Source organism: Hemiscyllium ocellatum, chromosome 3 (genome assembly GCF_020745735.1).
Source record: "Hemiscyllium ocellatum isolate sHemOce1 chromosome 3, sHemOce1.pat.X.cur, whole genome shotgun sequence".
NCBI classification, from domain to species: domain Eukaryota; kingdom Metazoa; phylum Chordata; class Chondrichthyes; order Orectolobiformes; family Hemiscylliidae; genus Hemiscyllium; species Hemiscyllium ocellatum.
Window position 1 is genome coordinate 63,695,419 of NC_083403.1, and position 26,022 is coordinate 63,721,440.

The 26,022-nt window shown below is 39.0% G+C and overlaps 1 protein-coding gene across 4 annotated transcripts in view; it reads left to right on the top strand.

The window, feature by feature from the left end:
• The window catches only part of zufsp (zinc finger containing ubiquitin peptidase 1), a 42,771-nt gene extending 24,248 nt beyond the window's left edge, over window positions 1-18,523 (top strand). For 3 of the 4 annotated variants that reach the window (XM_060850493.1, XM_060850519.1, XM_060850500.1), the window contains 6 exons: window positions 994-1,162; window positions 4,305-4,493; window positions 6,766-6,931; window positions 12,413-12,576; window positions 16,471-16,685; window positions 17,979-18,523. In XM_060850493.1, coding sequence (XP_060706476.1) covers window positions 994-1,162; window positions 4,305-4,493; window positions 6,766-6,931; window positions 12,413-12,576; window positions 16,471-16,685; window positions 17,979-18,026 — 951 coding nt within the window. In that variant the 3' untranslated portion in view covers window positions 18,027-18,523. The remainder of the gene's footprint in view (window positions 1-993; window positions 1,163-4,304; window positions 4,494-6,765; window positions 6,932-12,412; window positions 12,577-16,470; window positions 16,686-17,978) is intronic. The other variant, XM_060850509.1, reaches the window with a different exon arrangement.
• The last annotated feature ends 7,499 nt before the right edge of the window (window positions 18,524-26,022 follow it).

Genomic DNA, 26,022 nt, shown 5'->3' on the forward strand with positions numbered 1-26,022 from the left:
ATATTTGGTTTTTGAATGTGAAGTGTGTTGTGAGGCACAGGTCCAGTAGTTTGAGTATGCAGTCTTTGTTGATAGGTTCACCGTCTTGTTGTCTGTTGTGTATGTCCAGTTGGCTATTGTTTCTCTGGCAAGGGTTTTGTCGAAAGAGGTGAACAGTGCCGTTACATCGAATGAGACCATAGTTTTTTCCAGACACTCTATTCAGTCAACACAGGAATTCTTAGACATCATCAGAAATATACACATAGACAAGGAAGAAAATTGTTACAAATATGGTGTTTATGGCACTTTGGGTGTAAAATGGGTGTGTATACACCATTAGACAAATTAAATGCTTGGATGCAAGTGTTATATTAGAGCTAGGAATTCGAGGTTTCTCAGTTGAGAGTAAATACCCATTAAAGTTCATTTTAGTTGATAATTTACTAATTAATTATTGGTTGCTGAGTGTACTGTGGAACAGCAGGATATTGCACAGCATCTGAGGGGAAATATGTTATATCCAGAATAGCAGCTTGTTTCTAACCTTGATTACCTCAAATTATTGGATGGGTTTTGAAGAAAGATTTAGATTAGATTCCCATTTACTTGACTATTTTTCCGTAGCATGTCCATAACATAGTAAATTATTACATCTGGTAATACTGTAACTACTATGCTTTGTTTCGACATACATCATACAAAGATTTTATGTAAATATGCATAGTACTTCTAAGAGTCGCACTTGCTTAATGTAACATTTCTCTCCATTGTGTTTTCCTTGTCCTACAGTTATAAGGAACCACATTCTGTGAGCTATAATGTGTAACATCATGAGAGACCTGTCTGTACAAAATACATGGAAAGAATAGTTGTTTATCAGATTATGATATTTCTTTAAACAAAGCTTTAAATGTATAATTATGACTTCTGGTTCTGCAACTACTATTCTCAGCCAATGTTGTACAAAATTGGAATTTTAAAGCTATTTTAAAGAAAAATGCTTTCTTCTAGCGGCAATATGGGTTAGATAATGGTGGAGGATACAAACAACAAATGATGCGCAATATGGAGAGGGCTGTGGCACAGGGTCAAATGAATCCTGCGGACTACCACCGTAGAAGAGCAGAAGTAATGGAGACATTAGCATTTGGAGAAGATGATGGCAGAACTCGGACTTCAGGTTTGATTGGTCATTTTTGGCTATGAAATGAATGTTCTTAATACTAAGCAGAATCTTACTTCATGACTAATATTTACAAGGCCACACTAGGGCAAATCCATTTCTCATGCAGATCCTGTGTTCTCTGAAATTTTGTCTTAAACTTTCTCATTCACTTGATTATTTTTAAATTTCTTTGAAACATCATGTTTCTTTGTTTTGGCATGAAACTGTTTTTACAAATGACAAAATATTAAGACTGAAACACAGATCTACAAGGCTGAGAGAAACTTAATACAATAAAACTTGCATATATGTTATCATGGTGTGATCAAAGATAAAGCTTGAGAACAGGATATCCATCTCGGGACTTCCCAAATGACATTATAATGGCATACCTTTGAAATATATTTGCTGTTATCCTGTAGTTAATTTTTGTGGATAGCAAGTTGCCACAAACAGCAGCCTAATGAAAAATGGATTTTGTTTATACTGATAGGGTCACAGAGATGTACAACATGGAAGCAGACCCTTTGGTCCAACCCGTCCATGCCGACCAGATATCCCAACCTAATCTAGTCCCACTTGCCAGCACTCAACCTATATCCCTCCGAATCCTTCCTGTTCACACACCCATCCAAATGCCTTTTAAATGTTGTAATTGTACCAGCCTCCATCATTTCCTCTGGCAGCTCATTCCACACATATACCACGCTCTGCATGAAAACGTTGCCCCCAGGTCTCTTTTATATCTTTTCCCCCTCACCCTAAACCTATGCCCTCTAGTTGTGGACTCCACCCACCATCACCACCACCACCCCAGGGAAAAGACTTTGTCTGTCTGTTTGCCTTTCCATGCCCCTCATGATTTTATAAACTTCTATGAGGTCATCCCTCAGCCTCTGACTCTCCAAGGAAAACCACCCAAGTCTGTTCAACCTCTCCCTGTAGCTCAAATCTTCCAACCCTGGCAACATCCTTGTAAATCTTTTCTGAACACTTTCATGTTTCACAACATCCTTCTGATAGGGAGGAGACCAGAATTGCATGCAATATTCCAAAAGTGGCCTAATCAACATCCTGTACAGCTGTAACATGACCTCCCAACTCATATACTCAGTACACTGACCAATAAATGAAAGCATACCAAACGTCACCTTCACTGTCCTATCCACTTGCGACTCTATTTTCAAGGAGCTATGAACCTGCACTCCAAGATCTCTTTGTTCAGCAACACTTCCTAGGACCTTAACATTAACTGTATAAGTCCTGCTAAGATTTGCTTTCCCAAAATGCAATACCTTGCATTTATCTAAATAACTCCATCTGCCACTCCCCAGCCCATTGGCCCATCTGATCAAGATCTCGTTGTAATCTGAGGTAACCTTCTTCGCTGGCCACGACCCCTCCAATTTTGGTGTCATCTGCAAACTTACTTACTATATCTCCAATGTTCACATCCAAATCATGTCAATTGAGGGATAAATATTGTCAAGTAAATAGAAGATCATTCCTACTCTTCTTCGACATGGTATCCTAGGATCTTGCACATCCTCCTGAGATAGTGAATAGAACCTCAATTTTAATATTTCATCTGAAGGAAGATCAACCTTATAACAAGAATCTAAGTTGGGAGTCACAAATGACCTAAAATGTGGGCTGCCCTCATAAGTGATTTCAGAATAATTTATGAAATGGTTTATGAGGACGCAAGAATTTAAATATGATGCACAAGCTAAATAGTTGAGTAAAGCACATGCCCATGGCAAGTGAGACTGGTTTACTAGTTGCAGAGGGCGATAACAGTTTCTTCCCTGTTCTATCTGTGGTTTTCTCTTTTGTTCCCTATCTCCTTGAACTAAACAGCAACCTTTAAGAATTTCTCACAATGCTGCTGCATCTGAAGAAAACTGGCCAGCATGGATCACTTGGAAAAATTTTGTCCTGTCTGAGCTGTTATTGAGGCAGCATCCGAGGAGCAGGAGAATCAACGTTTTGGGCATAAGCCCTTCTTCAGGACTCAGTCCTGAAGAAGGGCTTATACCCGAAATGTCGATTCTCCTGCTCCTCGGATGCTGCCTGGCCTGCTGTGCTTTTCCAGCACCACACTTTTCAACTCTGGTCTCCAGCATCTGCAGCCCTCACTTTCTCCTGAGCTGTTATTGAGCCTACCAAGGTGTTGGGCTAAAACCGACATTGGTCCACCTCTTATGTCCAAAAGTAATTTTCTTTCCTTCTCGAGTCCATTTAAAATCCTTATTCACCTGGAGGCCTTTTGAAGTTATCACTTACACAAACATCCTATTTAGTCTTCAGAGCACTTGTTTACATTTGGATCCTGACATCCTTGTATATGTCTTCCTCAAAAATTAGGGTTAACAATATCTTGTATCAATGGCTGTGCTAAAGACAAGTGCTTGGCAAAGATAATGGATCTTATTGTCCCATGTTTGTTGCCCACCAAGTTGCTCTGTATGCTTTCTTTGTAAGAGAGTGTGTTCTGTATTTATATTAAAAACAAATCCTTGTGTTATAACCTTTCTTTGTAAAATCTTGTGATTTATAACACCGTAGTGGAACATTCCCCAAAACGGCAGTGTGGCATAAGCATAGATTTTTGGGTGAGACTTGAAACCACATCTTACTAACTGCGAGGCAGGAAAATGATTCCTAGCTAGTACTTAATAGAAGCCAGACAAGACTTTCTTTAGCTTTAACTGCCATCATTTACTTTCAATTAAAAAATAAAACTTTTGCATTTTATTCATTCATGGGGCGTTAGTCCCCAGTTACATCCCTAGTTCCGCAGAGGGTAGTTATGAATATCAACCATATTACTGTCTGGAGTCACTCGTAGGTTAGATTGGGTAAGGAAGGCACAGTTCCTTTCTTAAAAGACATTAGTGAAACTGATTAGCTTTCTTTTACAACAATTGACATTGTTAAATTGGTTAATATCATTTTAAATTTGTTTTAATTTTAAATTAACCAGTGCTTGAGAAGAATTTAATTGCACTTAACCACACAACTAGAGAATCAATGACTTCAAGATTGCTTTTTCATTACATAGATTTCTAACAAAAAAAAATTTATGTAGTTGAATATATGAGCAAGAGCTCCATTGATTTATATTTACTTATTGAACTATGTTCTTGTTTTATAGGCCTAATTAAGATGCTAAATGATTATTATCAGAAAAATGGTGCAGAAATAAGGCATGTGTTTCTGTGTGCAGAAACTGATCACTACCATGCCTCTTTAGGAGACAAAGGCTGGGGATGTGGATACCGGAATTTTCAAATGCTTCTTTCCTCACTTCTGAAGATGGAAGGGTATAAGCGTGATTTACATGGTACAGATGTTATACAAAAGTATTACTGTTTGTAGGATGGTGACAGCAAATTCTAGAAACATAATTTTTAGCAAACTCTCATAGTATTCAGTTTGTAACTTAGAAATCCTAGGGTACAGCATTTTATTTTGCAGTGGGTGCATGCCTGCCTCTGATTCAGAGGTTATTGTTTCCAGTGCCCAAATATGATCGCCAAGAAAGGCATGTTAATAACGCGGCTAGGCAGGTTGAGTGTCAATGTATAATTCTTCCATTACATAGCGACGGCAGTTGTAAAACTGTAAGGAATCCCTAATCAGCCACGTGATTGATAGAAAGTTGCAGCCTGTACATTACTAACCATGGCTTCAGACTACAACATTCGTGTAAAAGTCCATACTGTCATAATGATCTGGATTCTGAGTGAATTACAACACAGCACGACCAATCGTAGATCACAATTGTGCTTTCCATACATTTCCTTTTGACAATTAATTTTCCTTTTTAGTTTCAGGAGACTGTTGCATTTCTGTAAAACGGTGAATAATTATGAACTATAATCTCTCAAATATAGCTCTGAGGCTTGCCTTGGCTTTTGCATTCTTTTTGTCATGTACGTGACCATCGTTCACGTTTTAATTCTGGAAGCAAAGTAGACATTAATATTAGAAACAGTCAAGGCCCAGGACCTGTTTTGGCATTTTAACCTTGTCTGAAATAGTTTTCCTGTAAAACCTATAATTTCTCGTATTAATCAGAATACTAATGTCTTTGCAAAACAAGGGCCCAAATCTTTTGGGAGATTGACACTTGCATCCCTACTTGCCTCAGTTACAACCAAGCTTCTTCAGAAGAAGGAATTCTTCTTTGTAGCATGTGATCACCGAGGATATCAGAACGCACCTCCCATTTTAAGGCATCACTTGTCTTAATTATTTTATTCAGCACGCTGTGTGTGTGGTGTGAGTGAGTTATCAGGGTGGCTGCTGGGTTGGTTAGAGTATTGTTAGATCAGGTGTAACATGGTAATTGTGGATCAAGGGGGTAGTGGAGAGGGTCAAGAGGGAAGATGGCAGGAGTCAGATGGAGAGACCAGGTCAGTCTGGGGAGCAGGGCAGTCAGAGTTGATGGGGAGTTTGAATGTTGGGATGGAGTTTGGGCAGGATGAGTGTTGTCAGGTTACTGTAGAATTTAACATGGTTTTAGTTAGAAAAAGCTAAACTTTTTACATGCAGAGTTAAAGCTCTACAACATGTACTGGGTGTATTTAGGAAAGTGGGGTTTTTCCTTTATTTCACTGAATTGGCAATTTAGGTCATGAACTCAAGTTCATAAAGGGATTCTATATAACTAAAGAGAAAACAAGTTTTCAAGTAAGATTTTCTGTAGTACCTGTTGGATGTCATTTTCGGTTATTGCCCTAATTCAGTAGACCAGTGGAATGATGAAAGCCAGCTGCAGGCATCGCTGGCTAGAACAGCATTTATTGTCTATCCCTAATTTTAGGGTGGCACGTTGGTTCAGTGGTTAGCACTGCTGCCTCACAACACCAGCGTCCTAGGTTCGATTCCAATTCTAGCGTTGTCTGTGTGAATTTTGCATATTCTCCCCGTGTCTGCGTGGTGTCCTCCAGGTGCTCCCGTTTCCTCCCACAGTCCAAAGATGTGCAGGTTAGGTGAATTGGCCATGCTAAATTGCCCATAGTGCTAGATGCATTAAACAGAGGCAAAATGGGTCTGGGTGGGTTACTCTACGGAGGGTTGGTGTGGACTGGTTGGGCCGAAGGGCCTGTTTCGCACTGTAGGGAATCTAATCTAATCTAATTGCCCTTGAAGGGGATGGTGAGTTTCCTTTTTGATCTGCTGAACTGCACATAGTGCAGATAGATTCACAATGCTGAAAGGGAGGTCATTCGACAGTGAAGGAATGTAGTTCCAATTGGTGAGTGGCATAGATATAGGAACACCACAACCCGCAAGTACTCATGTATTTGTTGTCTTTGACTTTTCAGATTATATGCTTTGCGAGATGTTATTAAGGGAGCTTGCTGAGTTGGTGCACTAGAAGGCACATAATGCTGTTACTGTGCAATAGTGGTGGAAGGAATAAATATAAAAGGTGCAGGAGGAATCCAATGGGATGCTTTACCCAAGATTGTGTCAAGCTGCCTGAGTGTTGTTGGTGTCGCACTTATCTGGACAAATTTAATTTAGATTATGTTTACATCTTTGAATTTTTTTTAAAGTTTCGATGTAGAGTTGTAAATATTTTCTATTTATTCTCTCACTTTTAGGCATTGCAATCCCTTGCATTCCAAAAATCCAGTCTATGATAGAGGAAGCATGGAAGGATGGTTTTGATCCTCAAGGTGCTGCACATTTCAAAAATAAATTGCAGGGAACTCGAGCTTGGATTGGAGCAACAGAAATCTATACTTTATTGACTTCCCTAAGAATAAAGTTAGTATATGAGTTAAGAATACTTTGGACTGATTAAAAATGTACCTCCTGATCTGATCATTGTTCTGGTAATTTTTAATTCCATTGCAAGAGTTAAACTGGCACTTGAATTCACTTGTCATGCTTAAAGGACTGAAATTGAAATTTGCTATTTGACAACACTGCAGTAAAGTTCGATGTAATGCCCAACTAAATTAATTATTGTAAAATTGGAGGAGATGATGATGATGGAGTAGTGATAGTGTTAATAGACTAGTAATTGTTAGACTAGGAGCAGCAGTGGTTTTATTGCTTGACTACTAACCCAGAGATCCAGATAATGTCCTGGGGATCAGGTTCAAGTACCACCATAGCGGATTGTCCTGAAAAACCCATCTGGTTCACTAAAGTCCTTTCGGCAAGGGAACTCATCTAGCTGGGTCTATGTGTGATTCCATACCAACACAATGCATACTGCGCATAGCAATCTGGTTTACACTTAACTTTGGGATGGGCAACAATAAACATCTTGTTAGTATTAAAATAACTAGGCTAAAGGGAACAGGTCCAAATTCCACCATGGTAGAATTTAAATTCAATTATTAATTCTGGAGTTGAAACTAGTCTCCGTAATGGAAACAATAACACTATGGTCCATTGTCATACTTTTAAAAAAAACTAACTTGTTGACCACTCTCACTCCATGAAAGAATAAAAAACTTTATTTCAAATGCCTCATGATCAAAATGTACTGTAGATCAAAACTGCTCAATAACCAATAGTCATACAGCATGAAAACAGACCCTCTGGTCCAACCAGTCCATGCCAACCATAATCCCAAACTAAACTAGTTTCACATGCTGTGCTTAGCCCATGCCCATTCAAATATTTCTTATTCATTGTCTTGGAAGTGTTGCAAGTGTACCTGCATCCTACCTCTGGAAATTAATTCGATACATGAACCACTGTGTAAAAAAAACACAAGTAGATTGCCCTTGTCTTTTTAAAATTTTTCTCCTATCATCTTAAAAATATACCCCATAATTTTGAAATCCCCCACCCTAGGGGAAGACACCTGCCATTCAACTTATCTCTACACCTCATGATTTTATAAACCCCAATAAGGTCGCTTCTCAACCTCCTACCCTCCAATGAAAGAAGCCCCAGCCTGTCCAGCCTCTCTTTAGAAATCAAACCCTCCATTCCTGGCAATATCCTGGTAAATCTTTTCTGAACCCTCTCCTGCTTAATACAATCCTTCCTATAATAGCAAGACCAGAACTGGACACACTAGTCCAGAAGAGGCCTCACTAGCATCCTGTACAACCTCAACATAACATCCCAACTCCTATTCTCAAGATCTGAGCAATGAAGGAGAGTGGTTATTAAAGTGGTCGTTAATTCAACTATTTGGAGGACTAATATTTAAAATTGCTACAGACTAATGACATTACTGCTTTATATTACAGAGTTGAAGCCTATTACATTCTGTTTAAAAACTGTCAATGTTTCAAGGTGGATTGTGATTCAGAAATATTCCAGGCAAAGCTTGAACGCAATTAATCTGCCATAATGGTAGTACAGAACTCCAGTTAGGACTTAATTTTATTCAGATCTGACCCTTGCCTTTAGTGTTTGGGAGCTTGAGTTTGTAAGTTCTAAATGCTACGCATGCAGTTTTTTAATGCTAAGTTAGATGCGTTCTAAGTAGCTGCACATGGATTTCATAAGGTATTTTGTGACCTGCAACCAGATCAGATACCACCGCTAATAAGTACCTGCAGCATGGCAGTTTGTGCGGCATTCTAGTTTGTAAGATTCTGACTAATGCAAATCTTTCTGTACATATCCATATCCCCCAGTGTAAGTCATTGATTATATTTGTTAAAATATTAAAGGACTTCATTTGAATATTTCAACAGTCCAGTAATGATAAGTATTTATATTTTGCTATCAATATTTTTACCACAAAGTCAGGAGTTAAACAGATGTTTACCTCCTCTCTACCTTTGTTCACCACATGTGCCACCTGAGGTACTATCCACTGCGGTTTGAGAGAATTATGGAAAGCTGATGATTTTCCAAAATTGGATATGAAATCAACTGTGTTACTGTCATTGAAATTGTGTGATAAAATAGATGAATGTTGATGTTGGAAACATTACCTTTTAATTTTCACATTGTTTTCTCATTAAGATTTATAGCAATTCATTTGCATTATGCTTTAAATGAAAAGTAAAGTTGGTCCTATTCTGTTTAATGTTCTGTCTGAACCTTCTCCAAGTGGAGCTGAATGAATTTTTTTCTTCCCAATTTTATTGTCACTATCCTGATATGCCTAAATGATATTGGCAAATCAGACAGTTTTGAACCTGTTCTCACTGAAACTTAAACAAACTCCTCAGAGCCAATGGAGAGTAAATTGAGCCTAAATCCCAGAAATGAAGTGCATTAACCTTTATCTACCTCCATAAAAGTTACTGATCATGTGTTTTTATAGCTCAAAATAATTTTAAATTGCGTATTGGTTTCAAAGTGCAAAACATAATGCAAAATTACAAGGCTAGAAGGAAGTTACATCATTAAATCTTTCATGAAATATGAATAGGTGATATGATAATGACCCATTGACTTGATAATTGCGATAACAACATTGAAATGAAAAGTAAGAATAAGACAATTGCTCTTTCATTGTTAACGTCAAGGTGTACTTTCATGTTGTGTTATGAGAAAATGTTGGACAAACTGGCTTGTTTTGTTTGGAGGTTTAGAAGAGTGAGGGATAACTTGTCCGGGATAATGTGAATTTAGTGGTGACATTATTAAGGGCAGCATTTCAAAACTTGAGGTTACCCTTTTAATTGAAATTAATTGTTTTCTTTGAGATTTGTGGAACTCTAAAACTCTTGTCAGGCTGTGGAGGTGGACTCCTTGGATATTTTTGAGGTGCGTGTAGATAAGACCATAAGACATAAGAGTGGAAGTAAGGCCATTCGGCCCATCGAGTCCACTCTGCCATTCAATCATGGCTGATGAGCATTTCGACTCCACTTACCCGCATTTTCCCCATAGCCCTTAATTCCTTGTGACATCAAAAATTTATCAATCTTTGCCCTTGAAGACATTTAGCGTCCCGGCCTCCACTGCACTCCGGCAATGAATTCCACAGGCCCACCACTCTCCACATTTCTGTTCTGAATTTACCCCCTCTATTTCTAAGGCTGTGTCCATGGGTCCTTGTCTCCTCGCCTAATGGAAACAATTTCCTAGCATCCACCCTTTTTGGTTTATTCAATAGGGGAATCAAAGATTATCAAAAGTAGATGGGCATGAGGAATTTAAAACACAAATGGAGCAGTTATGATATTGAATGGTGGAAAAATGTTTGAGGAGCCAAGTGGCCTACGTCTGCTTCTATTCAATATATCTACAAATAATTTGGTTTGTCTTTTAGAAATAAAAAAAGTGATGACAATACAAAGAGTTCAGGAACTGGGAGTACATGTCCAAAAAGATTTGAAGGTGATAGGCTTAAAAAGTGGTGTAAACGGTACCTATGGTTCTGGGTTTCTTATATAGAGGTGTAGAGTACAGCAGCAAAGAGGTTATAGTAAATCTTTAGTTAAATTGAAGAACCTGGAATTATTCTCCTTTTTGAATAAGAGATTAGGAAAACTATGGTGACATGAAATGACAGGAATTTTATTACTTACAAACCAGAAGAAAATAATAAAATGCAAGATTAATCAGACAAGCACACATATAGTGTTTAAAAGGATGGAGAAGTCTTGGAAGATTAAGAATAGGTCGTCCAAAAAAAACAATCCTTAGGTGTGAAGTTTTAACGTGAAGGAACTTTTTTAAAAATTGATGTCTTGTATCCTCTGCAATGATGAAAATTGGAGATATCCTTGAATTTATGGTGAATGGATATTTTGCCAATTTGCTTTTCACTAAGTGGTGTCTTTTGAGAGAGAGAGAGACAGAGAGATCAATTGTTATGAACCTATTTTTTTTCGCTATCTCTAAAGCTGTTGCCCAAGATACAGTTCACTGAATCTTGGGTAACGTTTGACCCAATAATGTGAAACTTCCAGAAAAGTGTGGATGAAACAGAAGATAAAGATCTGAGTCTCACAGTTTTTTTTATATTTGTTAATTTTAGCTTAGACCGATTCTTGTTTATTGATGTTTTCATGAATTTGGTTAAACCTGTTGAAGAGACCACTTCAGTTGTATTAAGTCGGTTAAGTGTGGCTTTGTTTAAAAAAGATTTTTGTCCATGAAGGATCTAACGTACTAAAGCTAGATGTTGGAATTTGGAAATTGCTCGTGCTAGTTTTTACGGCAATAACAGATTCTGAAAGTTTTCATTAGCTTTGCTGGAAACTAAATGACTTTTTAAGAGTGTTCATGAGTATGGAGTTCTTTGATCACTTGCCTCTGTATAAAAGCCCAGGTTTAATCTGTGATCTATTGTGACAGTTGTTTTCAGTTGGCTGATACAATGGACCTTACAGTTCCGTGGGGTAGTTAGTTCTGATGATTATCAAACTGAAGTAACATCTGTGGAGTGAGGACGAGAATAAATGTCACTCTCTTGCTCCCTGGATCCATTCAGGCTGCTGCCACTCACTTCTAAACTCGATTTACAAACATTGTTTCAAATTAGTTCATTGGATGTGGATGTTGCTGGATGGGCTGGTATTTATTGTCCATCCCTAGTTGCACTTGGGAAGGTGGTGGTGACTGCTTTGTTGAACCTCAAGTCCATTTGGTGTAAGTACACCCAAGTACTGTTTAGGTTGGGACTTCTAGGATTTTGACCCAGTGATGTTGAAGGTAGAGTGATGCATTTCCACTACAAACATGGAAAATGCTGGAAAAACTGAGTGAATTTGGCTGCATGTATGGAGAAGAAAACAGTTAACATTAAGCCCAGAATGACACTTTTCTCGAAGATGCTGCCAGATCTGCAGAATTTCTTCAGTATTTTCTGTGTTAGTTTCAGATTTCCAGCATCCATTGTATTTTGCTTTCATTTGATGTATTTCTATGTCAAGACCCTGAATGAGTTGGAAGAGAGCTTGCAAGTGGTGGTGTTCCCTTGTTTCTGGATGGTAGTGGTTGTATGTTTGGAAGGTGCTGTCAAAGCAGTCTTGGTGAATTTCTGCAGTGCAACTTGCAGTTGGTATATTGCTGTGTATCAGTAGTGGAGGAAATGGATTTTTGTGTATGTGATGCCAATCAACAAGATTACTTTGTCCAGGATGCATGCTGTTGGTGTCCATTTTAAAAATGTTTTTCCTATGCATGGAAGCATAGGTCATGTCCTCTCACAATGTCTAGCAGGAAGAGTAAAAGGAAATTTAAAGGGGAATTGCAAGAAAAAAAAATCAAACTGTTGAAAATGGAGAGGATTATTTTTGCTGCTGTAAAAATTAACACATTTAAACATTTTCTCTGCAGTAGAATAATTTGAATATTCTGTTTGTATTTTAGATGTCAAATTGTTGATTTCCATCACTCGACTGGACCGTCTGACACACATCCTCGTTTATTTGAGTGGATGTGGCAGTTCTATTCTTCAGGCAGGGATGCAGGACTGAGGTTACAATCCAAAGTTACATGGACTAGCAAGCCACCAATCTATCTACAGCACCAGGGTAAAAAAGAACAGACATTTCTAGCGTTTTTCAACCTTCAGTGATTTTCAGTTGACCTGCCATACTCTGATATTTTCAAGTCATTAATATCACCTATAACATGATATATAATTGATGAGAAGGTGGGATGGCCACAGCAGTTTGTATGTATACATGTATTGGACATTATTTAGGCATCACTGCAGTGCAAGTGTGCAGTGATACCAATTGCACTCTGCACTGGTAGTTGAGATCTTTGAGAGATCAAATGCTCACTGCCTCTTCAGAAGGCTGAAATGATGCAGGAGATCCAGTGTTGGATCTCTTCATCAAAGAGGGCCTTTTTGAGAGAGGTGGCTGTTAAAGTACAGGAAGTGCTCAGAATTCCTCCCTCTCCATTTATGGGGATTGGACAGGACCTTTAACTGGCCTTGATGCGCTTTTAGTTTTGGCTACGTTTGAAAGCAATTTTTATTTTGTTTGTTTGTAGAATTGAGAGAGCATGTGCATTGCAAAGCTGGTGCAGACTGAACAACAGTCATGCTAACCGTAAATCATATAGTTCTGTCAGCCAGCTTAGGTTTGGTATGGAGGTGATTGAGCTTAGAGTTTTTCATCTAGGCAATATTTAATAAACCAGAGTGCAGTTGAGCTTTAAGGTGACACATAAGCATGTTAGAGAAATTCCACCAGCAATGTCTCCACTGCATCCTCCAGATTCAATAGGAAGATGTTAGATCAAAAGCTAAATTCTGTCTTGGTGCCAGATGCATTTGCATTGAGGCAAAACTCCTGCAAAGCCAATTATGAGGAATTGGTCACTGTGCCAGGATGACTGAAAAAGCATCTTTCCCAGCAGGTCCGGTCTTCTCAACTCAGGTGGACAGCATTCCAAGGCGGACAAATAATACACTAGAAAAATACTCTAAAGCTTTTCTTGAAATGTGTCAGCATTGACACTATCTGGTCGAAGGTCTGCAGGCCAACAATCTACCTGTTCAGCCAAATGAACACATGACAGAAACCTACATCCTGAGACGACAAAATGTTGCTCCTTCACCTGGACAATTTCCTTTTCAATCATGGGATATGGGTATCACCCTGCTAGCCTGCGTTTATTGATCATCCATCATTGTCCTCCAGAAGGTGGTTGTGAGGGACTTTCTTGAACTGCTACAGTCCCTGTGTTTGAGGCAAACACAAAATCCTGTTAGGAAGGGAATTCCAGTAGTTTAACCCTGCAATACTGAAAGAACAGTGATATAGTTCCACAGTGAGTGGCTCGGGGCTGGTGGTGATCCCATTTGTCTCCTGCCCATGTCTTTCTTCTTGAAAGTGGTCATGGATTTGGAAGGTGCTCTCGAAGGATCTCTGGTGAAGTTCTGCAGTGCACCTATTGATTGTACACACTGTTGCTACTGTGTGCAAGTAGTGGAGAGAATGAATGTGGTGTCACTCAGAAGTTCTGCTCTCATTCTGATGGTGTCAAACTTATTGAGTCATGTTGGAGCTGCACTCACCTAGGCAAGTAGGAAGTTTTCCATCGCATTTCTGACTTGAGCCTTGTAGATGGTGACAGGCTTTGGAGAGTCAGGAGGTGAATTACTCGTTGCAGTATTCGTAATCTCTGATCTGCTCTTGTAGCCAATGTATTTATATGGCAGGTCCAGTTAAGTTGTCAATGGTAGACCCCAGGTTGTTGATACTAGGGGATTTAGTGATAGAATGTCAAGGGATGGTTGTTAGTTTGTCTCTCCATTGAAGATGGTCATTGCTCAGTATTTGTTACATGACATTTTTCAGTCTAAACCCGGATATTGTTCAGGTCTTGTGGCATTTGAACGCTGCGCCCATATCTGAACAATTTGTAAATGTATGTTCTATGTAGCTAACTAAATTTTAAAGCTTTTGAAGCAATAGGGGAATATTGTGTCTTGCTTATATAGATCTTAATCTACTAACACTTTCCAGTAGCATCAAATACAGATTGTTCAGTTTTTAATTATTATATGCAAAATTGTCACCATCCTGAAGACGCAAGTCAGGAGTGTGATGGAAAACTCCCCACCTGCCATCTAGAAAGAGAGCAGCCCTCTTTTTTTTTTGACACCACATCCACTCCTTCCCACCACTGATGTACAGTAGCAGCAGTGTATACTATCAACAAGTGCACTAAAGAACTTCACCAAAGATCCTTAGAGAGTACCTTCCAAATCCACAGCCATTTCCAACAAGAAAGACAAGCAGCAGATAAATGGGAACATCACTGGTGGTAAGTTGCTTGGTCCTATCTTGGAAGTATATCACTGTTCCTTCAACTTCAGTGGGTGAAAGTCCTGAAATTCCCTTCCTAACAGCATTTTGGTGACCTCACTTGATGAAGGAGCAGCGTTCTGAAAGCTTTTGGTTTCAAATAAACCTGTTGGACTATAACCTGACATCTTGTGACTTATGACTTTGTCCACCCCAGTCCAATACTGGCACCTGCACATCATGCATAGATATTGACTAATTTCTGAATGATTTACCACTTTTGCATACGCTTGACTTATTTTCCATTCAGTTTCTGATCAATTTAAATTGTTTATTCCTAATCTGACTTTTATCTAACATTGATTGTTAAGTGCATGTTACAGTACAAGCTTCCTCTCATCATTTCTAAGTTTGTTTCATGGCAAATAGGCAGTTTCCTTTACCAAAATCAATGATAAATAATGGAATGCCTATAAATTCGTAAGTACTGCGCAGTGGCCAGCATTAGCAGCAAACCCATAACAATGGTACACAGCAAATTGTGTTTTAATCTGCATATTCTGAACCAGCACACTTGATAAACTGGCAAGAAATCTATACCTCAAATAATGCAAAGTTTAATGTATTAATTTGGTGAATTTAATAGGTTAATTTCTCTCAGTGTAAATATCTTGTTCCAAGAAATGACCACATGAAGTATCAACAGTTGATTCAATTTTGAATCAATTTCTCCTCAAATACCACAATGTCCAAGCAGTCAGTTGAGGGTGAGTGAGAAGATTCTCTGCCAATACATTTTATTTAAGGCAAAGTTGTGTTCTTTTTAAAAGTGTAACGTTGATGTGTACACTCCCTGCATTACGGTTCTATGACTTAGCGTGTGTTTTTACAGCGATGACATTGACCTCTTGATTGTCCAGAATATTTGATCAACTTGCACACTCCTGCTCTCATAGGTACCGGTCAATAAAAGGGTTGCTGTATAATCAATGCAAAATCATTTGAGAGATTTTCTGCCTTCTGTAAAAGGCAAAAAGTGCTGTGCTGTCATACTAACGTGTACAGTTTGAACAAAGAAGAATGGTAAACAAATAATGAGAACACAAAATAGTACAGTTTTTAAAAGCAATAGATGAATGCAGGTCTTTGCAGCTGCAGTTTGTTTTTAGAATGAATGAATGTTTTTGCTAGCAAAACAGCTAGATAAGTTGACTTTCATAAACACTTACAGTGCAGTATTGTATGGGATGGTTAAACTTTCATTGATTTATTAGCCTTCAGTCACGCCCAACCCTTTCCTTGCCATCATAAGGAAATATTTTTAAAAAGTCCAGATCCTAGCAGCTATTCGTTTGGCAAGATTTGTATTGATATTGCATTAAATTATAAATTATGAATAATTTGAAGCTCTTGTATGGAAAATATAAAGAAATGTTGCAAACTAATCTGGCAATATGTAATGAACCTGATTTTATAAAAATGGTGAAATAAGTAGCCAAGTGAACAAAAGCTTAAACAATTTTAACAATGTAAAATATTATTTTAAATTTGTTTGAATCTATTGCTGAAAGATTTTGTGTTTATTTTGTCATTAATCTGAATTGAATTGAATTAGCTTCACTGCTTTGAAATAGAATAATTTATAATTCTTTGAAACTTCAGGTCACAGTCGAACCATTATAGGCATAGAAGAAAGGAAGAATGGAACACTTTGCCTTTTGATTTTTGATCCTGGCAACCAAGAAATGCAGAAGCTTTTGCATCGTGATATTACTGCAGTCAACCTGAAAATGATTCGTAGGTTTATTGGAAATATGAAACATAAGCAGTATCAGATAGTGGCAGTGAATGGCTTTCTAACAGTGGAAGAGAAAAATGTAAGTGAGTTGTTACAAATGTGCATGTTCTTTCAAGTAAGTCCATTCTTGTTGTTAATGTATACTCCAGTCTCCAACCATGTCCCTGAGCTTTCAATTAATGTGCAACTTTCATTCTGTGCTCCATTCCTGTTGCTGGCACACACATACATATGCAGACACACTGCCATGCCTATGACTCCTTTCCAGATCTCATGGAGTTCAACTTAAGCACAGTAAACAATATATCATACTTTCATTAGTTTAGTAACTTTTGACATGGTCATGAAAGAGCAGGCAATGCTGTTGGAGGTGTCGCCATTGAATGAAGTACCATACCGAGGTCCTGTCTTACCTACAGATGAGTATGAAAGATCTCATGTTGAGTTTAATGAGATCAAAATTAGCTGTTGTATTTCATACAGGGGCTACACTGTGTGTCATGAAGATGCTATATAAATCCAAGTCCTTTTGGGCTTTTCAAAATTTGAATTCACCTTGGATTTGAGAAGGATGTTAAAATTAGATTAGCTTCCCTACAGTGTGGAAACAGACCCTTCGGCCCAACAAATCTACACCAACCCTCCGTAGAGTAACCCATCTTGACCCATTTCCCTCTGACTAATGCACCTAACACTATGAGCAATTTAGCATGACCAATTCATCTAACCTGCACATCTTTGGACTGTGGGAGGAAACTGGAGCACCCGGAGGAAACCCACGCAGTTCCAGGGAGAATGTGAAAACTGTACACGGACATTGACCCAAAGCAGAAATTGAACCTGGGTCCCTGATGCTGTGAGGCAACAGTGCTAACCACTGAGCCACCGTGACGCCCCAAATATTGGTGATCTGCTTAGGTCTGGGAAAAAAAAGAGGCTTCTGAAATATGTGGCAAAGTGTGTCAGCAAATTCTGCAATTATTTGTGTTGTTTGCACCCTTCTATGGGTTGTCTTCTTGAAGTTACTACACTTCCACTTGCCTGAACTAAACTGTTTTTTCTGAATTGCTAATCCCTTCTCTACATTGTTTTTTTTTTGTTACAAATCACTTGCTTCAACAACTGACCTGTTTGGATTTTAACCTTTTTAATTTCAATATAGGCTTGAAAAGAAAAAAAAACTTAAAATCTGGGAACATTTTCGTTTTGTATCATGTGTTCAGTGATTTTAAAGAAAATTATAATCTGAGACAATTCAAAATATGACATTGCTTTCAAATTTTAATAACTGGGGGACCTGTTTTAAAACATCGATCTGAACTGTGTACCACTGATTAATAGTACTGTTTTCTGTAACTCATTTTTCTTCCAGGCTTGTAAGCATGCATCTGCAGTGTTGACAGCAGAAAAGATACCATAATGGTAATTCGCATTTGGATTCACCAGGCAAGATGAGAGATTTTCTTTGTGGGTCATTTGCTGATCTTGGAATTACATAAATGATTAACATGAGACCTTAGATGTTTTAACTTTGCATTAATACCTCACTGTGCTCATTCTTAAATGTGACAGGCCAAGCCGTGATCGGTAACGTGCATCGCAAATCTCTAACAAGTTATGTTTCTTAATGAACACAATTCTGCATTTTTGAGAGTTTGACAACAGGTCAAATATTCATTTTGTTACTGACCTAATGTTTGCCCTGCGTCATTCTCTGCTGGAAGTGGTAGCAGGACTGGTGCTCCTTTTTGTGCATATATAAGCAGCATGTTAAACTGCAGACCACTGGAGCCTGTAATAATTATGGTTAGCGTTAACCACTTATGAACACTTCAGGTTAGCTTGTATATGTTTTATATTTTTTCTATACACATTGCACATTATCACAAAGAGATAAAACTGAAAATATATTCCAAGAGCCAGAAAGTTAATTAATATTTTAGGTTTTCATTTTATTTGTGTAACAAAAATAAAATTTACCTCAATTACAATTTTATGTTTGGATTTATATTGTCTTGACTATACAATGACCATACAGTTTAAAGTCTTGACTTTTTAACATAGACACGCACATTGAGATTTCTTCCACATGGCAGGTGAAACCTAGATTTTTGCAATCTTGTCCTTGTTTCAAACAGATCTAATTTTTGCCAGGAAGAGGGAGGTGTCAGGATGTGATTCATGCATGCGGGAGATTTGAACTTAGTGCTGAGTTCAATCAGATTTCATTTTGATTGTAGCAGGGCTGTTAATTGGCTGTGTGGAAGTCATGAACTTGTGGAATAGGTACAATATATCTAACAGTTATGACATGATGTAATTTAAATCCATAGCCCTTCAAAAAGTGAAGATAAAATGGTAAGTTCATGCTGTTGAGAGTTTTAAATAAAAACTTTCAATAGCTGCATATTGATATTTCTCTAAGAGCTCTCTATGAATATTTAAACATACTGTTTTGTAATTGGTATCACAGCAGGAGAGATGTTTGTTTTTTTAAGAAATTTAATGCAGTGAAATTTGAGAGGTTTGAATAGGTTTTCATGAATAGAATTTTTATTTAATCAAATGAAACTGTATACATTTTGTGAATTTTATTTTATTTCAACTGAACATGATTCCTGAGGCTTACAGATGTTGAATATGGGTGGATTAGCATAAGTTGACAGGGCTGTAGAATGACGAGAGTGAGGGCTGGGTGTGTAAAATGTAACTAAAGAACTAGACAACATCTTAAAGAATTTTTAAACAGCGAGTCAACTTTGGCTTCCGAGCTACCACCTCAGTGGTGATCTTGACTCCTTTCTACAGTAGAACCACCCCACCTGCCCTAACCATAAACCTGTCCAGTCCAGCAATCTGCACCATGCTTTGTGACCCAGGTCTCACCTGCATCTGTTCTGTTTTCTGTTGGTGTCCTTTAATATTGAAATCGTAACCATCGACTGTTCAGGCAGATTTCTTGACTTTTCCTCATTTTTTTTCTTCATTGAAATAAAGTTGTTTCTTTCATTTTGTACAATTTTACTTGTTCATTTTTCTTTTAATTCTTTCACAGCATGTTAATATCACAAACTAGGGAAATGTGTATTGTACAAAGTCCATTTGTACTTTGCTCAAAAACTACATGCATTCGTGTAGAACTCTGAGCTCAAAAATGGCATGAATTTATGTAAAACTCCGTTATCTCAATTTTTAGATTAGAATCAATCTAAACATCATGGCATAGACAGAGAACACAGGGGGCCAACACCTTCAACATATTGTCTAGCTATCACCATTGTTAACAGCTAACCCGAGAACACCTTTTTTAATAAAGAAAAGGTTTTGTGATTTACACATGAAAGAAGTGAAACTATCACTGTATTCTAACAGATGAAATGCTTAACAGACAATCAATTTTTTAATGTATAATTTCAGTTACATCACACTGTAAATTTTTGCTATAAATTCTGTGTTAGGATTGAGCCCTCCACTACCACCTGATGAAGGAGCGTCACTCCGAAAGCTTCCAATTAAACCTGTTGGACTATAACCTGGTGTTGTGCGATTTATAACTTTGTACACTCTAGTCCAACACCGGCATCTCCAAATCATCAGTATTGGTCTATTCCTCCTCCTGGTTAAAGTGGGTACACCACTGGTCATAGGCCTCCAGTCTGAAAAGCAACCCTCCACCACCACCCTCTGTCTTCAACCTTTGAGCTAGTTCAATATCCAAATGGCGAGTTCTCCCTGTATTCCATGAGATCTAACCTTTGCTAATCAGTTTCCCATGGGGAACCTTGTCGAACGCTTTCCTGAACTCCATATAGATCACTTCCACCGCTCTGCTCTCATCAATCCTCCTCATTACCTCTTCAAAAAACTCAGCCAAGTTAGTAAGACATCATTTCCCATGCATTAAGCCATGTTGACTATCCCTATCCTTGCCTTTCAAATACATATAAATCTTGTCCATCAAGATTCCCTCCAACAACTTGCCTACCACCGATGTCAGTCTCAGCAGTTAATAGTTTTCTGGCTTTTCATTATCACTTTTCTTAAACAGTTTCACCACATTAGCCAACCTCCAATCTTCCAGCACCTCACTTGTGACTAGCAATGATCCAAATATCTCAGCAGGGGGCCCAGCAACCACTTCCCTAGCTTCCTAACGTTCTAGGGTACACCTGATCAGGTTTTAGGGATTTATCTACTTTTATGTGTTTCAAGACATCCAGCACCACTTCCCCTTTAATATGGACTATTTTCAAGATGTCACCATCTACTTCCCCACATTCTATATCTTCCGTGTCCTTCTCCACAGTAGACCCTGATGCAAAATACTCATTTAGTATCTTCGTCATGTCCTGCAACTCCACACATAGGCTGCCTTGCTCAACTTTGAGAGGTCCTATTCTCGCCCTAGTTACCCTTTTGTCCTTAATGTATTTATAAAATCCCTTTGGATTCTCCTTAACCCTATTTGCCAAAGCTATTTCATGTCCTCCTCTTATCCTCCTGATTTCCCTCTTAAGTATACTCCTACTGCCTTTATACTCTTCTAAGGATTCACTTGATCTCTGCTGTCTATACCTATGTTTGCTACTTTTTCTTAACTCAAATCTCAATTTTTCTAGTCATCCAGCATTCCCTACATCTACCTGCCTTGCTTTTCACACCACCAGGAATATACTGTCTCTGGGCCTTCGTTATCTCATTTTTGAAGGTTTCCCAATTTCCAGCCATCCATCTTACCTGCAAACATCTGCCTGCAATCAACTTTCGTGCCTAACACCAGCAAAATTAGCTTTCCTCCAATTTAGAACTTCAACTTTTAGATCCAGTCTATCCTTTTCCATCGCTATTTTAAAACTAATAGAATTATGACCATTGGGCCCAAAGTGCTCCCCCACTTACACCTCTGTTACTTGCCCTACCTTACTTCGCAAAAGTAGTTCAAGTTTTGCATCTTCTCTCGTTGGTACATCCATACACTGAATCAGACTTTTTTCTTGTTAAATGTGTATAGGGAAAGTTAAAATACCCTATTATTCTTACAGATAAGTGAGATCTCCTTACAAATTTGTTTCTCAATTTCCTGCTGACTATTGGAGGGTCTATAATACAATTCCAATAAGCTGATCATCCCTTTCTTATTTCTCATTTTCACCCAAATAACTTTCCTGGTATATTCCCAGGAATCACCCCCCCCCCCCCCCCCCCCCAAACCTTCTGGCTTGCCCATCACCACCATCATTTTCTATCCTTCCAAAGCATTTATATTCTGGAACATTAAGCTGCCAGTCCTGTCCATCGCTGAGCCATGTCTCTGTATTGACCATGATATCCCAGTCCTGTGTCCCTCCGTTCATCTACCTTCCCTGTTAGGCCCCTTCCATTGAAATGAATGCAGTTTTCTGGAGAATTGCATGGCCCACTTTCATAAATACTCTGACTGTAGCCAATTAGGTCTTTGAGCTGCACAATTTGTAGTTCATATAATAACACACAGGTTGAGCACTGATGAAATCAAAACACTTTTGATTCATGCTTGTTGCAACCCTGAACTTAGCACATTCAACTAAATCAATAAGACATTTACTTAGAGTCATAATCATACAGGATGGAAATGGACCCTTCTATCTAACTAGTCCACGCTGACCCTGAGACCAAACTAAGGTGAATGGCAGGTGTCTTTTACTTCTCTGTACTTTTCGTTTTTCTGTGCTGTATGACTGTAATTCATAACACCCAATTCATAAGCAGTTTTCTAATGGGGATAGGTAATGCCATGGAAACTTGCCAATGTTCACAATATTACCGACAGTTAACTATTTATTTTGTTTATCAGCAAAACCTTAAACCCGGTATTCTGACAGCATGTCCCCAGGACTGGATTAGTTGAAAATAACAGTGATATCACACCAGACCCCTTTGAGAGCCGAAAGGAATCCGTTTACCAAATGCAAATGATACCAACAACTTGAAAATTGTACAATGGTGTTTTGGAGGTAACAATAAAACGAGGAAGTCTGTTGTTTGTTGCCAGTTGCGTCTTGAAACAAAACAGTACTTTGCCATAACTGGAATGACAAAATAATAAAATCAGTGCTTGGCTTGTGTGTAAGGAAACGGAGTCCACCGTTTCCACTGTGTGACCTTTCATCGGATCTGAAAGGCATTTCAGACAATTTCCAGCCCCTGCAATTGGGGTGTTGCAGTGAGAACCTCGCCCGACAGAGCGCATATACTGGGAAACACTCCCCAATCTGAAAATGTGTTGCTGGTTAAAGCACAGCAGGTTAGGCAGCATCCAAGGAACAGGAAATTCGACGTTTCGGGCCAGAGCCCTTCATCAGGAATCTGGCCCGAAACGTCGAATTTCCTGTTCCTTGGATGCTGCCTAACCTGCTGTGCTTTAACCAGCAACACATTTTCAGCTCTGATCTCCAGCATCTGCAGACCTCACTTTTTACTCAAACACTCTCCAATATCAGTCAGCACATGCAGCTAACTTTGATATGTAATGCGTGGGAAGGAACGGCTGGCAACTGAGATGTCTGAGTGGCTAAGGTAATAAATCTGATTGACAGCGCCGCTGAAGTGCCATCATAAACATGTGGTAAACCCACATTCTCCGTTTGACTAATCTTTCCTCTTGAGTTCTACCTCAGTCCGAACTGATTGGGGACGGAGCTGCGTTGATTCTTCATCTTTAGAAAGCTACCTTTCACAGTGAAGAAAGCTGTTAGGAATTCATTATTAAACAGTGTCATCGTGAGTTTGAGAATAGCGTCTGTTTGCGGGACGGGGACGGACACAATACGAGGTATGTTTGAAAATCTTTTCTGTTTCTTAATTTACGAAGAGACAGAAGTACAACACGTACGGGCCAGGTTGGGGTCACGTGGACAGGTCAAAGACTGAAAAATGTATTTCACAACCTGAACCCAAGCGTTTCAGTCTCCAGGGGAACTTGGAGATCGGAGTTGAGAGTGTGGTGCTGGAACATCACAGCAGGTCAAGCAACATCCAAGGAGCAGGAGAATCGACGTGTCGGCCTTTCACCTGGAATTATGCATGAAATGTCGACTCTCCTGCTCGGATGCTGCCTGACCTGCTGCGCTTTTCCAGCACCACACTCATTCCAGCCTTCAGCCAAGGCTGGACATGCTGAGGGCAGTTCCTCAGCTTTGGAAATGTCCCGATAATGATGAGGATCCAAGTTATCCAGCCTTTCTCCCTGAGCTGCTGTCGGCTGGGCGTCCACGGTATGCAGAAACGCGGCAGCTTCGTTCGGAGGGAATTAGATGGACAGGTCAATGTTCGAGAACCGGTCTTCTCTCACTGCCACCCCCTCCCCAAAACCTCCGAGTCCATCACTAGCCCTGAGTTTGCATTCTCCCTCTTCCCCGCCTGGCAGCATTACCTGATACTTCTCACCCTCCTCTCCACCCACCAGCCAAGCTTCCTCGTAGGATCCACTCTCCTTTGCCCACCCCCTGACTCTCCTCCTCAGGCGGTCTGGTAGGACAGCATTCCCTGTGAGGGTTCAAGGATTTATTCTTCATGAGGAACTTTTAAAGTAATTAAATGTTGGAAAAGAGAAAGTCATGGACAGTCTAATGAGACTAAAAGGATAACTAATCTGCTGCACCTTGTGGCCTACAATGATGTCAGTGATATGCTTCTCCACCCAGTTGGTGGCCTGGCCTGTTACTCAGGCTGCACTGGGGCTGGGGGACTGATCACTGACCCACTATTAAAACTCCACTGTATTTGGGGACTCCAAAATTCCAAGCACTTTACCATTTGCTGACTGATCTACTCCGTTACAAGGTGTGTGAAGAATTGGAAGTATATGATATTTCAGAAGAATCAATGTGTCTTTCTGAAAGTGAAATTGTATACGATCAATTTGTTTCAGTTTTTAAAGCTGGAATTAGCCGTATGAGTAAAAGGGGAACCAATGGATATTTGGATTTTCAAAAGGCATTCAATGACGCCATGCACTACAGCTTGTTACATAACGTTTTTTGAATTGTAACATACTTCCATAGACCGGATTATTTAACCAACAGACGGAAATTAGTCAGAAGTCACATGACGCGAGGTTACAATCCAACAGGTTTATTTAAAACCACAAGCTTTTAGAGCACTGCCACTTGTCAGGATTTCGGTCCCAGTCCAACACCCGGCATCTCCACATCAGAAGGAAACTAGAACAATACTCCAAAGATACATTAATTTATACAACTGTCATTACTGCTAGTTATGAATGAAGGTACCTTAAAAGAGAAAAAAATAACAGATAAGATTTCAGTTTAACATCCATAATAAAGAGTTTGCATTTATGTGGTGTAACAATGGGTTATTTTAAGGATAGCAAGCTGTAGTTGTGTTTTGCAAGGAACATTGCTTGCTTCTCAGGTCTTTATAATTTGTATCAATGATTAAGAGGAGGGGTTGATACCCACATTTGCTGATAATGCCAGTATCGGTGACAAAGTTCTAAACTCATCATATCTGGCATTCCCTCAGTAGAGAGACAGCTAGTGTTGGTTTAACCAGAGGTTCACCACTCCTCCGGCAAGGTTGAGAAGTTGGGACCTTCATGGGAACCTTAACTGGTACAGAAATTGAATCCATGCTCTTGGCTTCACTTTGCATTACAAACCAGCTGTCCAGCCTATTAGCTTTGATCCATCATCAGGGCTGTTGCAAAGGAGTGAGATTTAGCAGAAATTACCTACCCTGTATAAGGCTATACCTTTAAACACTGCACAGGATTGTCTTACCTGAGGTAATAGAAGAAAGGAAATACAGAGGACATGCAGCATGGGCTTACTTGATTAATAATTGGGATGAGAAGGTTGTCATGTAGTGTCCCTATCTCTGGACTCATAGGCCCAAGGTCAAGTCCCAACTGCTCTAGGGGTGATAAAAAAAACAGGTTGTTGTATGATCAACAATTGAGTAGAACAGGCCTACATTCTCTGAGGTTTACCAGAATAATGGGTGATCTCATGGATGCAATTACATTTTTAGAAGATAGCTTGACAAGGTAGATGCTGGAAAACTCTTTCCTCCGGCTAAAGTGTCTAAAATGCTAGGGTCCTGTTGTCTCAAGATAAATAATCATATGTTGAGGATTCAGATGGAAAGAAAGTTCTTCAATCTGAAGGTTGTGAACCTTTGGAATTTTCTAACAAGAAATTTATGGATGTTCAGTCATTGAATATTTTCAAAATAGATACTTAGGCAGTAAGTGAATTAAAGGATTTTTGTTTCATAATGCATGCGTCAAGCTATGATCTTAATGAATGGCAGAAAATCTTTGATTGCTGGTCTGCATAAACTGATTTATTGATATCAGTCCCAAGTGAATCTTGAGATTTTCTGAAAATTGTACTTTTTTTAATGTTACTCCTCAG